General features: G+C 38.7%; 1 protein-coding gene across 9 annotated transcripts in view; it reads right to left on the reverse strand.

The window, feature by feature from the left end:
* Nucleotides 1-17,230, reverse strand: part of LIMCH1 (LIM and calponin homology domains 1) — a 627,082-nt gene that overhangs the window by 136,496 nt on the left and 473,356 nt on the right. For all 9 annotated transcript variants that reach the window (XM_033946571.1, XM_033946536.1, XM_033946527.1 and 6 more), the window contains 2 exons: nucleotides 5,088-5,214; nucleotides 3,497-3,654 (listed from right to left, as the gene is read on the reverse strand). In XM_033946571.1, coding sequence (XP_033802462.1) covers nucleotides 3,497-3,654; nucleotides 5,088-5,214 — 285 coding nt within the window. The remainder of the gene's footprint in view (nucleotides 1-3,496; nucleotides 3,655-5,087; nucleotides 5,215-17,230) is intronic.

The following is a 17,230-nucleotide window of genomic DNA, read 5'->3' on the forward strand; positions in this document are numbered from 1 at the left end:
GGAAAAACTGCGATCTTAATTTTACTTTTTGGTAGGCAAATCTATGCTTATGTTATAAGTATGAAAAGATGAACGCTGATATGCTGGGGCACAATATGTTATTTAAATTATTTTGGGGTACATTGACGTCTTTTGTGGCTTCATTATAGTTGTCCTTTATTTTTATTTTCTGTTGTTTTAGCACCCACACATCCAGGGAAGGGTGGGAGGGAGGGTTTGTTTTTGTTCCCTAATGGAAGAATTGGATGGGAATGGGGGGTTCATTTTTCTGTATTGTTATTGATTGATTATAAGTGCTTATTATGATTATTATTATTATATGTATGTATATTGTTTTGCACTTGTGTTGGCTTTGAAAAATTAATAAAGATTTTTTATAAACTTGCATCACGAAGCTATAGTTCGGGTTCATCTTTCCCATATGCATCACTTTGCATTTGCTCACATTAAACATTATCTGCCATTTTGATGACCAGTCTCCCAGTCTCATAAGGCCCTCTTGCAATTTTTCACAATCCTCTTGTGATTGAACAACATTGTGTCATCAGCAAATTTAATTATCTCACTAGTTATTGCCATCTCTAGATCATTGATACATATGTTAAAAAGCAGCGGTCCCAGCACAAACCTCTGGAGAAGCCCACTATTTATCCTTCTCCATTGATAATATTGACCAGTTCTTAATCCATAATAGGACAAGTTCTCAAGTTCAAACATATCTCAAGTTGCTATGGGGAGTGCTCACCACTGTGGCCTCGATCTGGTATTAGCTACTTTCTGCCATTTAGTCGTGTTTGAGGCCTCATTTGCAGGTGAAACTCAGATCTGTAATTCAGAAGTAGGTAAATCTATACAGCCCAACTCTGCGAAGGCCTTCCATGCCTGAGCGCTAGTCTGGACTCTCTTCAAGCACCCAGACACTATCATTAATAGACCAAATGGAAACAGCCAACAGTAGCGATAGTTGCCTGCTTGCAAGCACTGACTCACACTTTCTAGTTCCTTATGTTTTAGAAGCGTTGATTTTGCTAAATCCTGAAATATTAAAAGTTCTCCCACATTAGATCCTTTTGTGCACACGTCTTAAGTTGGAAATCATGGAAACATGCAAAAATATCTCTTGGGGTCGATTCTGCGCGAAGACAAAGTTCTATGGACTCTGTCCAACTTGATAATTAGTGTGAAATGTCCATCCTCAGTTTAGCCATCAGTTGTCAAAAGAAATTGGCATATTTTAAGAACCACTGTTGCATAGTCCTGATATTGGTCCACTAAATCTCACTTTTTTTTTTTCTCCAAGACCAATTTTCAAGGTCTTTGATAGCTTTCAGAATCTGGTTTTGTTCAGTGTGATGTTGTTTATTTTAAGAATCAAAATTGCACAGTCCCAATATTGGTCATAGAAACATAGAAAATGATGGCAGAAAAGGGCCACGGCCCATCTAGTCTGCCCACACTAATGGCCTACCCCCTAACTACCTCCATGAAGAGATCCTACATGCCAATCCCATCTTTTCTTAAAATCTGGCATGCTGCTGGCCTCAATTACCTGTTGTGGAAGATTATTCTAGCGGTCAACCACCCTTTCGGTGACAAAATATTTTCTGGTGTCGCCATGAAATTTCCCACCCCTGATTTTCAACGGATGCCCTCTTGTTGCCGTGGGTCCTTTAAGGAAAAAGAGATTCTCTTCCACCTTGATACGGCCCGTGACATATTTGAATGTCTCGATCATGTCTCCCCTCTCTCTGCGTTCCTCAAGTGAGTACAGCTGCAACTTACTCAGTTGTTCCTCATACGGGAGATCCTTCAGTCCTGAGCCCATCCTGGTGGCCATTCGCTGAACCACTTCAGGGATTCTTTTAAATTTCAAATTATTTCTCCTAGACCAGGCCTGCACAACTCCGGTCCTCGAGGACCGAATCTAGTTGGGTTTCCAGGATTTCCCCAGTGTATTTGCATAAGATCTATTTGCCTGCACTGCTTCCATTGTATGCATATTGATCTAAGAACATAAGAAGTTGCCTCCGCTGAGGCAGACCAGAGGTCCATCTCGCCCAGCGGTCCGCTCCCGGGGCGGCCCATCAGGCCCATTGCCTGAGCAGTGGTCCAAGACTATCCCTATAACCTACCTCTACTCTTATCTGTACCCCTCAATTCCTTTATCCTCCAGGAATCTATCCAAACCTTCTTTGAAGCCTTGTAACGTGCTGCGGCCTATCACAGCCTCCGGAAGCGCGTTCCATGTATCCACCACCCTCTGGGTGAAAAAGAACTTTCTGGCATTTGTTCTAAACCTGTCCCCTTTTAATTTCTCCGAGTACCCCCTTGTACTTGTGGTTCCCCATAATCTGAAAAATCTGTCCCTGTCTACATATTCATTTGGGAAATCCTGAAAACCTGACCTGGCGAGGGCTGAAGTTGTGCAGGCCTGTCTTAGACCTATTTTCAAGGTCTTCGATAGCTTCCAAAGTCTGGTTTTATTCAGTGTGATGTTTAATTTCAGATTGACAATCTCACAATTCCAACTCCACTCTCCTGACAATTTCATTACAGTTTTGCAAAACTCCTCCATCGCCAATTGTATATCTGCTTGCACTCCATCGCCAATTGTATATCTGCTTGCACTCCATTTATTTCAGCTATCAAGTCCCAAAACCAGCATGTTAGATCTTTTTTCGTGATCTACTCCTCTCTGTGTGTTCCTGGTATTTCCTCTTCAGTGTCTGATTCTGATTGTTCATCTTAGCTGCCATGCCATCCGACTTCTCCAACAAAGCTCGACGGCTCCCTCCTTTCCCTTCAACAAATTAAAATCTTTTGAGCCGGTTTCTCATCGACATGAGATCTGAGAGCTGATATCCATCAATTAAACCAAGTAGTAACAGACAGGAAAGGTTTTAAACCCCATATTTTGCCCACTCTTAATGGAGCTAAGGAATCAGACGTTCATGCTCCATCAGTGACGTCACTTCCTCCTGGGAGGCTTATGTATTTATTTCTTAGGATTTATTAAATGCCTTTATGAAGAGATTCACCCAAGGCAGTGTACAGCAACTTACTAGAAAAGACACAGTTAATGTACATGTGTGCACATACCGTATACAGGAACTCGTGTATTTTTATAAAATTCATGAATATACATATCGCAACTCTGTCTCTCCTCCACCAAGACTATGCCCTTGATAATGCTTGTGGTATTGTCTTGCCATCCATTTCTCTCCGTATAAAGACACTGCTGTGCAATTTTATAAAAGGCCTTTTCCACATGTTAAAACAAGCTTTACACACAGAAAAACCCTATACCATTACACTTTGAATAAGTATATGTAAAGAAAGCTGAAAAAAAAATTAAAAGAAAACCAGTTTTCAAACTTCAAAATGAATTTTATGGGGATCAAGTAGATGGAACAGATCTCTCCCTCCTCCTCCCCCCAACACATACACCACACCATACTATTTTTTTCTGAATTGCAAAGCCTGGAAAACAACCTACTTCTCTTCCACAATTTCTTTGTAGGTTTTGATGCTTTTCCTTCGCTCTGACAGATCATACTCCCCGCTGAGCACTTTTTCCATTTTTCTCCTTTCTTCTTCTTTTTTGATCAGGTCTTGAGATGCACTTCGCCTGCGACTTTTCCATCGGGCCAAGTCCTACAGGGACAGTCAAAACACATAGATAAAATGCTTTGCTGGAAGTATTTTTCGTAATTTGAGATTGCAGTCAAATTTTGTATTAAGGGAGACATGATTCTGGACTATGTATTGCTCTTATATGTAAAACAAAACAACCAAATTAATACTCTTCAAAACTAAAAAGAACTGTTGCAAGTGAAAAAGCAACTTTCAGTCATGCCTCTATAAGACCAAATCTGATCCCAAACCTATCAAATATGGTGTTCCCCAAAGTGCCCATCTATCCCCCCTCCTTTTTAACCTCTACATCAGACATGTCCTAGATATAGCCCAGAAGTACAACATCAAAATTCACTCTTACGCTGATGACATCCAGCTGTTCCTCCCTATCTCCGCACTTTCAAGGCCCAGGTGATAGCACATAAAAGAATTTACACTAGCACCCCAGCATACATAGGATTCAAGTTAACCCTGTACACCCTCACCCGCCTCCTCCACTCCGAAACGGAGAAGCACCTATGCATCTCTCCAGGAAGGTCTCTCCTGTCAGAAACCGCCCGCAAATGCTCCTACAGCCACTTCATCCCCCATCTCTGGAACCATTTCCCCCCACAAATCAGACTACAGAACTCTCCAATGACCTTCTGGAAAGCAGTAAAGACCCTCCTCTTCAACTGAAATTCTAACTGCAAACTACCTCCTTATATTTCCCCTCCCTTCTGCATTCTCCTGTACTTAAGTTGTTGTATAGTCTTTGAACTGTCCAAAATGTACTTAAGTTGTTGTATAGTCTTGTACTATCCATAAGAAACATTGTGAATGCTGGCTTGTAACCCGTTCTGAGCTACTGGGACGATGGGATAGAAATCGAAATGAGCTCAGAACGGGTTACAAGCCAACATTCACAATGTTGCTTATGGACAGTACAAGACTATACATATATATATATTGTATATATATACATATATATATATTGCAAAGTGAAATGGATGCCGGGATTGGACATGTTTTTGCTTTCCAGTAGTCAGGACAGTCTTTCCCAGCCCAACAGACCACTTCAACCACCCTCCTGGGGTGATTTAAAAAAAAACATACATCCCGATTGGCCGGTTATTGATGACCTTCCGGAAAGTGGTAAAGACCCTCCTCTTCAACTAAAATGACAACTGCGATCTACCCCTTAAACTCCCCCGTCCTTCTCCCCTCCCCCCTCCATCCTGAACCTCTACTTAAATTACTGTATAGTCCTCTCTTAACCTGTACTCAAATTGCTGTATAGTTGCTATATAGTCCATTCTTAAACCTGTACCGAAATTGCTGTATAATCCCCGTACTTGAACTACTGTATAATCTTTGTACTGTCCAAATATACACCACTGTGAATGTTTGCTTGTACGCCGTTCTGAGCTATAGGGAGAACGAGATATAAATCAAAATAAATAAATACTCACATCCTGCCATTTATCATCTTCTTCTTTGAGTAGACTGTTCACATTCTGCAGTTCATCCTGGTACGCCCTGCTGTGGGGTTGTATCGCTGCTTCTTCTTCATCCCTCATGTCAAACATACTCATACTCCTAAACAGTGGGAAAAAAAGGAAGAGATAACAAAAATATTTATTTGGCAGAATAAAGAGTCCACAAACCACTTTTGGGGTGCTAGAGAAGAAAAAAATTACTATTTTTCAAAGCTGAGAAAGATGCTTGATGAAAGAGTGCATGCACCCATGCAAGGATGCAGTAAATGGACCTCTATTATTGCAAAACAATAGCTCAGAAGCAGGATCCCACAACTCTACTTGAGAGACAAACTTTTTATCCTTCCTTTATCATGAGACCAGGCTTCCTGAATGAAGGATAATAACAAGCTGAAATTCAAGTTTAGAAGGAAAACCATGCTGCAGATAAATTATATTGGCACACTCAACTCTCTACTCAAAGTTCCCCCCCTTCAATCCCCCTTCACTTCCCCCCAGATGATGGCAGAGTTCTTCTACAACAAGATTCACCTTGAGTTCTCAACCAGGTCACCTCCCTCCCCTCCTTCTTTTCAGCTGTCCACTCTGCCAACATCCAATCAACCAATCCCATCTTTTCCTCCTTTCCTAGAAACACTGAATAGGAAACTGTAAATCTTCTCTCCTCTTCCAAAACCACCACCTGCTCCTCTGATCAGATTCCCATCCACCTACTTGGCACTATCTCTTCCACTGTCATCTCTACTATCACTCTCCACTGCAACTGTTCCTGATATCTTCAAATATGCCATATTTATATCTCTCTTCAACAATCCCTCACTAGACCTCACAACCCCCTCCGACTATCTCCCCATCTCCCTCCTCCCCTTCTTATCCAAGGTACTTGAACATGCTGTTCACTGCAGTTTCCTGGATTTCCTTTCATCTCAAGCTATTTATGACCCACTTCAATCGGATTTTCATCCACTCCATTCGCTCTTGATAGTCTCTAATGACCTATTCTTGGCTAGATCCAATGTCCTCTACTATATTCTCATCCTTTTATATCTGCTGCCTTCCATACAATAGATCACTACCTACTCCTTGCTGGTATTCCAAGGTTCTGTTCTTTCCTGGTTTTCTTCCTATCTCTTCCATTGCACTTTCAGTGTATGCAATGGTGGATCCTCCTCTACTGCTATCCCACTGTCTTGGGCCCTCTCCTTTTCTCTGTATATACCCACTCGGTGTACTGATCTCCTCTATGCTAATGACTTCCTGATCAACCTCTTTACGGCAGATATCTCTACAGAAATTCAGGCCTAAGTCTCAACCTGCTTGTCCAACATTGCCACCTAAATTTCTCACTGCTATGTAAAACTGAATATCAAGTTTCTTGTATATTTGATTAATCGCTTACTCAGATTTCAAAGCGATGAACATATCATAAAAATTACATACAATCAAGGGGGCAATAAAACAAGCAAAGACTAAACAAAAGTAACATGATTAAAGACTAAGTACAAACATGTGAAAACGAGAGGAAGGCTGGGTAAAGAAATACAAATTGCTGATAGAAAAGAAGACAGTTAAGGAAAAAAACAATAGGAAGGGAATAAGTAATAAAGCTTAAAGAGGTTATGGTAATAAAATGAAACTCCTAGTCAAGTTTTTTAAGTATATGGCTAAGACCATCTTTCTACCTAAACTCACTTCCCTCCTCCCTCCATTCTCTATTTCTGTGGACAACATTCTCTTCCTCCCTGTCTTGTTAGCTTGCAACCTTGGAGTCATCTTTGACTTCTCTTTCGCCTTCTCCGCTCCGACCCAACAAACCACTAAAGCCCGTCTCTTCTTTCTCTATATTACCAAAATCCAATTTCTCCTTTTTGAGCATACTACCAAAACCCTTATCCACACTCTCATCACCTCTCGCTTAGATGACTGCAACTTGTTTCTCTCAGGTCTTCTGCTCAACCATCTCTCTCTCCTTCAAGCCATTAAAAATTCTGCTGCATGACTTATATTCCACCAGAGCCGCCATACTCACATTGCCCCTCTCCTCAAGTTACTTTATTGTATCCCCATCCATTTCCGAATACAGTTCAAACTCCTCTTACTAACTTACAAGTGCATTCACTCTACAATCCCTCAATATCTCTCCTCACTTATTTATAAAGATTTCTCAACTGCCTATTCCTAGGCGACTTTACAACTAGTAACATACATAAAATAATGCATTATGCTCCATTTATACGGTAAATCCCTCCTATCCATACCCTTTCCTCCCCTGCCCTACTCTGTTCCTTCTATCTTGTTGTGCCACATGCCAGAACAGACTGCCCGAGTCAATTCGTCAAGTTCCATCTCTAGCACTACTCAAATCTAAGCTAAAAGCCTACTTTTTTAAGGCTGCTTTCAACTCCTATCTCCCACTCACCGAAAGATACCTATGTCCAAACCATCATTCTCTCTGCAAAAAAACTCCCCAACCCCTATATTATATGTTCTGTCTGTCTGTCCAAATTAGATCATAAGCTCTTCTGAGAAGGGACCATCTATAGCAGGGGTCTCAAAGTCCCTCCTTAAAGGCCGCAATCCAGTTGGGTTTTCAGGATTTCCCCAATGAATATGCATGAGATCTATGTGCATGCACTGCTTTCAATGTATATTCATTGGGGAAATCCTGTAAACCCGAATGAATTGCGGCCCTCAAGGAGGGACTTTGAGACCCCTGATCTATTGCATGTTAAATGTACAGCGCTGCGTACGCCTTTCAGCGCCACAGAAATGATAAACAGTAGTAGTATATTCTACTATTTTCTAAATCCCATGAGTATCTGAAAAATGTCTGACCCACATTAAAGATTGCTTTCAGATTTTCATCATATAACTTTTCCTCCTACTGCAGAATTTTTTAAGCTGGTCTTGGAGGGTGGAGGTGGATAATTGACACCATCTCACAGAGATTTCCTTCCAAGTATAGTATAGCATAAGTACTTGCACACCGCTAAATTCTGCAGTATGGAGGTTTAAACTGCTTTAGAGACATTTTTGAGAAACCCAGAAACTTGGGAATGCTGAAAAAAAAAAAAGATTAAATCATGTATGCAGTGATCACACTCCAATCCTTCAGGACCAAAAAAGAAGTCTGGGTTAGCAGGATAACCAAAATAAGTAAATGAATTGTACTGTATGTATGACCACAAATATTCAATGCAAATATCTAAGAATCAGATTTTTCTACCGCTCCTTAGGACTAGAATTGTCCTTCCCAAACTTCTGCAACAAACCATGTAATTGAGGCAAATATTCTGAGCTTAGTTTTTAACATATTACTGAAAAGGAATGATGGCAAGAAATACACTGTTAGTACATTCCAAGAAATGTATCTTATAATGCTGTGTAAATGCAAAACCCTTGACAAAAAAAAGATAGTTCTTAGAGGATTTAAGTATCTCCTTAAACTATATAGCTTAATCTAGATTCCTTTAGTATGAAAAACAGAAAAAAACAAATATAAATGCAACCAAGTAGATTTATGCAAGGCAGATCCTTAGTCATTACATTACATTATGGATTTCTATTCCGCCATCTTGTAGTTCAATATACATGCAGCTCAGGAGCCCTACAGCAGCAGCTGATAACACCAAGTGGATCCAAAGAGGGTAATTGTATGATTTGTACATTTCATGTTTTGTAGGATAAATAAAACCTTCACATCCTGAGGTAGCTAAAGTTTAGCGAAACGCTGGCCATCGTTGGTGTGTGGTGTACTTTCTACTTCAGATAAGTACTTCTTTAATGATACATTTTTTCATGTCGGCTTTATTTTGAAAGCAGAAGGTTTGCATTGCAAAAGGCTTTTTCTGTTAAAATATCAATCAAGGAGGTCTTTTATGCCAGTGACTTAGCTTGACCCCGTTATAGTCTCCATTTAAATAGCTGCTGTGTCAGCTGGTGGAGGAGGGGCTCTGAAGCTTTTTCATACCTTGAAGTGATTTTTGGTGTGAAAGCTGTACTAGGGGCTCCTTTTACAAAGGTGCACTAGCATTTTTAGCACACACACATGATTAGCGTGCGCTAGCCGAAAAATTATTGCCTGCTTAAAAGGAGGCGGCAGCGGCTAGCGCACACGGCATTTTAACGTGTGCTAAGCGCGCGCTAAAACCACTAACGCACCTTTGTAAAAGGAGCCCTAAGTGCTGGATCCTGGCTTTTGAATAACCCCATGAATTTTTGTCTTGCTTTTTCCAGGGGTTCTGTGTCTTTCATCTGGATTGTATGTTTGCCATGCCATAAATTCTGAGTGTTGGTTTTTGCATTTATTGAAACCTGACATACCACTTTCATAAGAAATATATCAAAGTGGTTTATAAAAAAAATAAAACAGCAAATATACATCAGTTACATAATGTCTCTTCAACTCCCCCCAAAAAAAATTACAAGAAAAGCCATTAATGCATTGTGTTAAAATAATTGTAATTTATTTTATTTAAAAAAAATTTATATATCACCTAAAGTCTAGGCAGTTTACAAAACAACATATACTCAAACTACATCCTCCACTACGAACATACTTATTTTGTTCACATAAATGCATTGTTATATAACTAAGGGCTCCTTTTACGAAGCCGCGGTAGCATTTTAACGTGCATAACAGCACGCGCTAAACCGCCGGATGCGCTAACCGCTACCGCCTCCTCTTGAGCAGACGGTAGTTTTTCGGCTAGCACGGGGGTAGCGCGTGATTAAAAGTCACGCGCGTTAAAGCCGCTACCACGGCTTCGTAAAAGGAGCCCTAAATCTTCATGAGTTTTTAAAAGTATCACAGAAATACTTACTGTGTTTTTGTTCACATAAATGCATTGACAAATAACTGTCTTCAAAAGTTTCTTAAAAGTATCCCTAGGCTTACATAATCATAGCTGACCTGTCAATGAGTTCCAAAATTTCACACCTGCTATCGAAAATATAGAATTCCCAACCCTGGTATGTATCATATTTCTCTCCTGCTGGCTGACTTGCAGTGGGGTTTGGGGGTTCCCTGCAGCGGCTGCTCAGCTGATCATGGCAGGGAGATTTCCTTGTCACAATCAGTTTAGCACTGCGTCTAATTGAAATGTAGGCCAGCATTTCAATGGCCTACATTTCAGGTGCTTATCGTGGTTCTAGGGAGAAGCCTAGGGCCACTTAAGCTCACCTAAGGCCACTTCTGGCCAAAACCTTAAGCGAGCTTAAGCGTCCCTACGCATATCCATCAACTACGAAAGACACATAGTTTCAAGTTTCAAGTTTTATTTATATTTGATTAATCGCTTAATTAAAATTATATCTAAGCGAAGTACAGTGTATGTATAAACATGATACTAAAGTAGTAAGTAACATGAAATATTATAAAATTAACAATTTATACTAAAATTTACTAAAATAGTAAACAACATGAAATATTATAAAAGTTAACAATTTATACATTAAGTAGTAAAAAAAAAAAAAAAAGGATATAAAAAAAATAGGAAATAACATATGAAATATTACAAAGTTATAAAATAAAAGTTAAATTGAAAAATTTTTCTTAACTATTATATAATAAGATAAAATACAGTGTAGGTGGCCGACCTCAGGTTGTGTTTTGTTTTTTGTTTTAAAATGTGTGTCCCGATTGGCTGATTAGACAGAAGTAGGACGCCTTAAGTACCTTGTTTAGATCCCCATTTGCTCATTCCCACATTTTCAGTTTCAGCTATATTTTTTAGCTTAGATTATCTAAACTGCAATTTTACCTCCTTTATACAGTAGTTTCACCTTTTTCTCATGACTGGATTACTGTTCTTTTCCTCTTGTAACCAATAACTGTAAGTCTTCTACATACTGTATATTTATTTTTAAAAAAAAATTCTAACCTGTTCTATCCAACAATTCCAAGTGGGTTACACTCATAATATACCCAATACTATAGTAGTACCAAGCAGGTTATAATATATTCAGCATTGTTAACACAAATAAATTAAAAACACCTAACATACTGACCATATGAAACACCAGCTCAAAATGTATCACGAGCCTTCACTAAAAATATGCCTTCAATCATCTCCTAAGATACGCAACAAAAGTATTTCTCTGAATTCTGCAGTAAATAGGTCGTATAAAATATCAACTTCATCAGATATTAAAAGCCTCTGGGGAAAAATAAAATTGTCTTCTATCATTTCAAAAACTGGACAAACATAATTTGTCTGATTTGTGCTGGAAGTGAATTCCACAACATCACCACCCACCCCACCCCCTCTATAAAAATTTGAGAAATGGTGAGTGTTCAGTCTAACAGTTCTTAAAGATGAACGGCCAACAACAATTTATCAGCTGACACAAAGTACGTGTTGGTCAATATATTCTTAAACAACGTGCCAGGATGAAAGGAGCTTCATTGTTCAAAGCTTTATGAATCAGCAAGAGAACTTTAAATTTCATCTGCCATGATACTGCAAGCCCATGAAGCTACTTCAGCAATATGTAGATGTGCGACTGAGCATTTTGCACAATTTGGAGAGCTCTAAATATATAATTCAATAGTCCAAAATATAAGGAATTACAATAACACAAGAAAACAAAAAAATTTTTTCGGAATCATCTGACAACTCCGTACATTTTTCTAAATCAGTTTTTCACGCTGTCAGATCTGTCATTAGTTTTTTTTTCAGTCACGTAAACTTTTAAAGTTATGACTAACATTAGTTTATAGCATATATAGGGTTTTAGCATCAACTTAAAGAAAATGTTAGAGAAATGTTGAAGTATCTTCGGTCCAAAGTCAAATAAGAACACAGCATAGCATAATTATACTAGGCTGTGTCACTTAGCAACCAATATTTCTTCAAAAATGCTTAGAGTATGATTTTTTTTGTGTGAGTTTTATCTGGATTCTCACAGCACAACATCCAGCAGTAGTCGGCCATCATACTCTCATTCCAGAAACCTTGGTAGCGACGTTCCATTAACTGAATGTCTTGGTGAAACGTTCCCTTTGCTTGTCACTTACCATGCCAAGATTTTCTGGAAAAAAATCAAGATGAGATTGCAAAAAGTGTATTTTTAATGACATGCAACAGCCAAGTTTCTGATATGTCAAGGAGATTCTGAACTCCTTCCTTGTATGAAGGAGACTTGTGGTTGCCCAGAAAGTTTTCCACTAACCACTTGAATGTCTCCCAAGCTTCAAGCTCAGCTACTGAGAGTGATTGCTTAAAATCTTCATCCTACATAACGGACTTGATCTGTGGGCATATAAATATCCCTTCCTTCAGTTTTGCAGGGCTGATTTTTGGAAATTTCTTAACAAGATATCGAAAACCTGGCGAGTTTGCTTTACCCATGGCCTTTACCAGTTCTTCATCAACTCCAGCTTGATATGAAGGGGTGGAAGATATATTTTATGAGGATCCACCAATGGCATAAATTTCACACTGCTTGACCCTGGGTTATAGGTATTCCTCAGCTGCCAGACATGCTTGACATAATGTTCAGCTGTAGATCTGCTATTCAACAAGCAAAGGAAACAGCAGTATTTAGTGAATCCTCCTTGCATTCCCATTAGCATACCAATGACCTTCAGATTACCACAGATGTTCCACTGGTGTGTTTTATAACTGATTGCTTCTAGTAAATTCTTCAAATTCTCATACGACTCCTTTAGATGAGCAGAATGGGCAATCGGTATACTTGGTTTGGAATTTTCGTTGTGCAGTAACACTGCCTTCAAGCTTCTCTGTGAAGAATCAATGAAGAGATGCCATTCATCTGGACAATGCACTTGTGACAAACTGTTGAAGAGCCCGTTGATGTCATGACAAAAGCACAATGAGCCATTTACAGTGAAGAATGTTGTTAAGTTATGATTCCTTTTTCTGTAATGAGTATATTAGCATCTTTAGTAAGCAAGTGTTTTTGCTTAAGCCTTGAAGAAAGAAGTTCTGCTTTTTCTTTTGAAAGATTTAGATCACGAATAAGATCATTCAGCTCAGCTTGTGTAAAAGTCTCTGGTTCTGAATCTTCATCATTCACATCAGGATCAGATAATTCTGGATTGTGACCAGCTGCTGCATCATCATCTCATTCCTCATCATGTTCCACAGAAGCAAGTCCATCTTGTGGAGGTGCAGGGACAGGCAGTGAGTCCTCGGGAGGAACAGGCCTAATAACAGAATCCAGAGTAGGATATATAATTTTGTGCTTAGTTTTAGCTGAGAATTCACTTGTGTTCGCAAGGCAAAAGTAGCAATCATTAATATGGGCTCACGGTTCACTCCATATCATTGGGATTGCAAATGACATCTGCCTTTCGTCAATTGAGCCAATCATGAAGTCTGTTGGAACAACTGATACAGATGATATGTGGAGCCCAAGACTTATCCTGGTCACCCAGTGGACAGCCAAAGTACAATTTGTATACCTTCTTCAGATCTACGGTAATTGGGCGATGTTGTGCTTTCATTGTGAATGAACCACAGATGTAACAGAAACTATCTGGATGATTAGTACAATGTCTTGGCATGATAAAGACCGATATTAATCACCATAAATAATGTCTGTAGAATAAAAAAAAGACAACTATCGTTAACCCTACTTATGAGTTTATCCTATAAACATATGATATATCGTCCAATTAATATATATAATTATATATAATGAGACTCATCACTAAAATGTGACGTGCTAGTGAAAAACTAAAAACAGATTTGAAATCAGCATGAAAAATACTACAAAGCCCACCCAATAACTCTGATGAAAATGATGTTTTGACCTGTGTAATTTAACACAGGCATAGCAAAAACTTGAACTAGAGACTAGAGAATGGCATGGGGATTGGAACATAGCCCATGGGGACAGGGACAAACTATCTCCCCATGTGTTTCTTTAATTAAACTTGAGACTTGTATCGATATGTAAAAACTTAGACAATTGGCAACTGGGAAAATCTGAACAGGAAAAGGACCTGGGAGTATTAATCGATAGAACACTGAAGCCGTCGGTGCAAAGTGCAGCGGCATCGAAGAACGCGAATAGAATGCTAGGCATGATAAAGAAGGGAATCACGAGTAGATCGGAGAAAGTCATAATGCTGCTTTATAGAGCGATGGTCAGACCACACTTGGAATACTGCGTCCAGCATTGGTCTCCATACCTAAAGAAGGATATCATACTGCTAGAGAGGGTGCAGAGACGAGCAACAAAGCTGGTAAAAGGTATGGAGAACCTGGATTACGAGGAAAGACTTAAGAGACTGGGGTTGTTCTCCCTTGAGAAAAGGAGACTACGAGGGGATATGATCGAGACATTCAAAATACTGAAAGGAATTGACAAAATAGAGCAGGAAAAAACGTTATTTACAATGTCCAATGTGGCACGGACAAGAGGACATGGGCTGAAGCTAAGGGGGGACAAGTTCAAGACAAATATCAGGAAGTTCTGCTTCACACAACGAGTGGTGGACACCTGGAATGCTCTCCCAGAAGAGGTAATTGCGGAATCCACCATTCTAGGATTTAAGGGTAAGTTAGATGTACATTTCCTTATGAGTGGCATGAAGTGACATGGGTAGGGGTAGGCTAGATGCACTTCTCTTTACGAGAAGCTTGGAGCGATATGGGGACCAAAACTATGCCAGGGTACACCTGGCGGGGCCTCCGCGTGTGCGGATCGCCGGACTTGATGAACCTAGGGTCTGTTCCGGAGATGGCGCTTCTTATGTTCTTATGTTATGTTCTTATGAATTCAATGATTAAAAAACTGCAGAAGCTGCTTTTGGATTTAAATGAACCTTCCGGAAAGCTGTATAGACCCTCTTCTTCAACTAAAATTCCAACTGCAATCTACCCCCATCGCCACCTTAAATTCCCCCTTCCTTCTGCACTCACTTCTCCATTCTTAACCTATACTTAAGTTACTGTATAGTCTTTGTACTGTCCAAATGTATTCCACTATGAATGTTTTCTTGTAACCCGTTCTGAGCTACTGGGAGGATGGGATAGAAATCTAATTAAATAAATAAATAAATGAACCACCATTAATTGACATCATTTGTGTCTTGTCTGTCTTTGATGAGGCAACAAGAGTCTTGTCTGCTGATCAGACTCCTACCATTTGCAATGTCCTTCCATCATGTGCCCAGCTGTTCAATTATCTTACTGTTACTGCAACAGATTCATTCATCATTGCTGGCATCAAGGAGCATTTTCAACATTTAATAGACACTTATTTTCCTTTTTATCCATTACACAGTGTAGGTTTTCTTCTACATCTATGTCTGAAAGACAATTCAATTACCTTCTCAGATGATGTAAACACCTAGGCAACTGAATCTTTGGGAAGGTTGTACCAAAAACAGATTGAAATGGAGAGCTCCATTTGTGATTTATAAACAGTTGACCAGAATATTGTTCCTTTATATACTTTATTAAAAAGATTTAAATATAAAATCATAAGTGTTCAAGGCTTGTGCAAATGAGGACAGAGTCCACAGGGATGGGGACAGAACTCATGGGGATGGGGACAAACTTGTCATTCTCTATTAGAGACTCAAAACTAGCAAAAGTTAGGTAATCTTTCAGTCTTCTGAATAATCTGAGTTTAAAGAAAATATTTTGAATCACATCCTTGATTTGTGCTCTTAAAGACAAAGAAGAGTCAATGACAACTCCCAAGTATTTTAGTTCAATGACAATGGGGAGGGGGGGGTCTTAATATTATTTACATTTAATTCACATGGAACATCAGCATTGGAAGGGTTATCTGATAACCACAAAATCTGAGTTTCTGTCATGTTCAATTTAAGTCTGTTAGCTTGCAGGCAAGCATGAATTAATTTTAAACATATGGTGAAATGTTGAACAGCATCTTCAAAAGAGCTCTTAATAGGAAAAAAAAACACAACTTTGACTATCATATAGCACACAATTACATACTTTTCATTAATCCCCATCAAAGGAGTTAAATACATGTTGAAGAGTATGGGAAATTGTGCCGAATCCTATATTAATCCACATTCAACTTCTTCTGACACAGCTCAATTCTACTGAGTTTGAAAAATTATTTTCTCTTAAAAGAGAAGTGAACCAAGCTAGAGCCTGGGCTGATGAGCAAACTATGGTCAACCATTTCAAAAGTGGCCAATAGGTTAAAAAAAAACAAGCCAATCAAAAAACCCAAACATAGCATTTGCATCTTACTCAAACTCCAGACAGTTTCTACAGAAGTTAACTTCAGGCTACACTATTTTTTATTGAACTTGATGGGCCAGCATACTAATAAACTTCAAGGCCTAAAGTGAATGGTTTAAAACTAAGTGGCACCAGAAGTAGTTTTTCGGCTAGCGCGCACTTTAGCACACGCTAATTTTGTGTGTGCGCTAAAAATGCTAGTGCACCTTCGTAAAAGGACCCCTATGTTTTCTTTATAAAATATATTCTAGCTACCACCAGCAAAATCAAACTCTAGGGGTTAGATAAAACCCAATAAGCCAATATCTATAAATATCAACCTCTTCCTTTTCATGCTATCAATATAAACCATAATAAATGTTATAGCTTTACCTAAGGAACCTCATAAATTGAAGGTGAGTATTCTCAAACAGATCTTCTCTAAATCATTTTGTAACCAAAGTCCATTCTATTATGGTTATTCTATTTCATATTTTTTTTTATATAAAATTCTTCCTTCTCATTAGTCTTATATACTTCTTACACTGCTCCCAAATATTATTAGTAATAAAATACCGTATGTCAACTTTTGTAGCTGTGATCTAAGTAGCATTCCATAACAACATATTCTGAAATTCCCATTTTTCAAAAATAGCCATAGATTTGCTACAGGTGGTGCTAATGCCCACTCAATAAAGGAGTACAATTTAAAAAAAAGCATGAAAACTGGGAAAAATTCTGAAAATATGAAAAATAATTTTTTTTTGTTTGTGCACAGTCCTACCACTCAATATTAGCCTGAGAGGAATGATCAAAACCACTGGAAAAATGGATGATCTAATTACTCTGTAAATGCATTTATGTTTGTTTCCTTTATATTATATATTGAGAAACTTAATAAAAATTTTTATATATTGAGAAACTTAATAAAAATTTTTTGAA

The sequence above is a fragment of the Geotrypetes seraphini genome, chromosome 1 (genome assembly GCF_902459505.1).
Source record: "Geotrypetes seraphini chromosome 1, aGeoSer1.1, whole genome shotgun sequence".
In the NCBI taxonomy this organism is placed as follows: domain Eukaryota; kingdom Metazoa; phylum Chordata; class Amphibia; order Gymnophiona; family Dermophiidae; genus Geotrypetes; species Geotrypetes seraphini.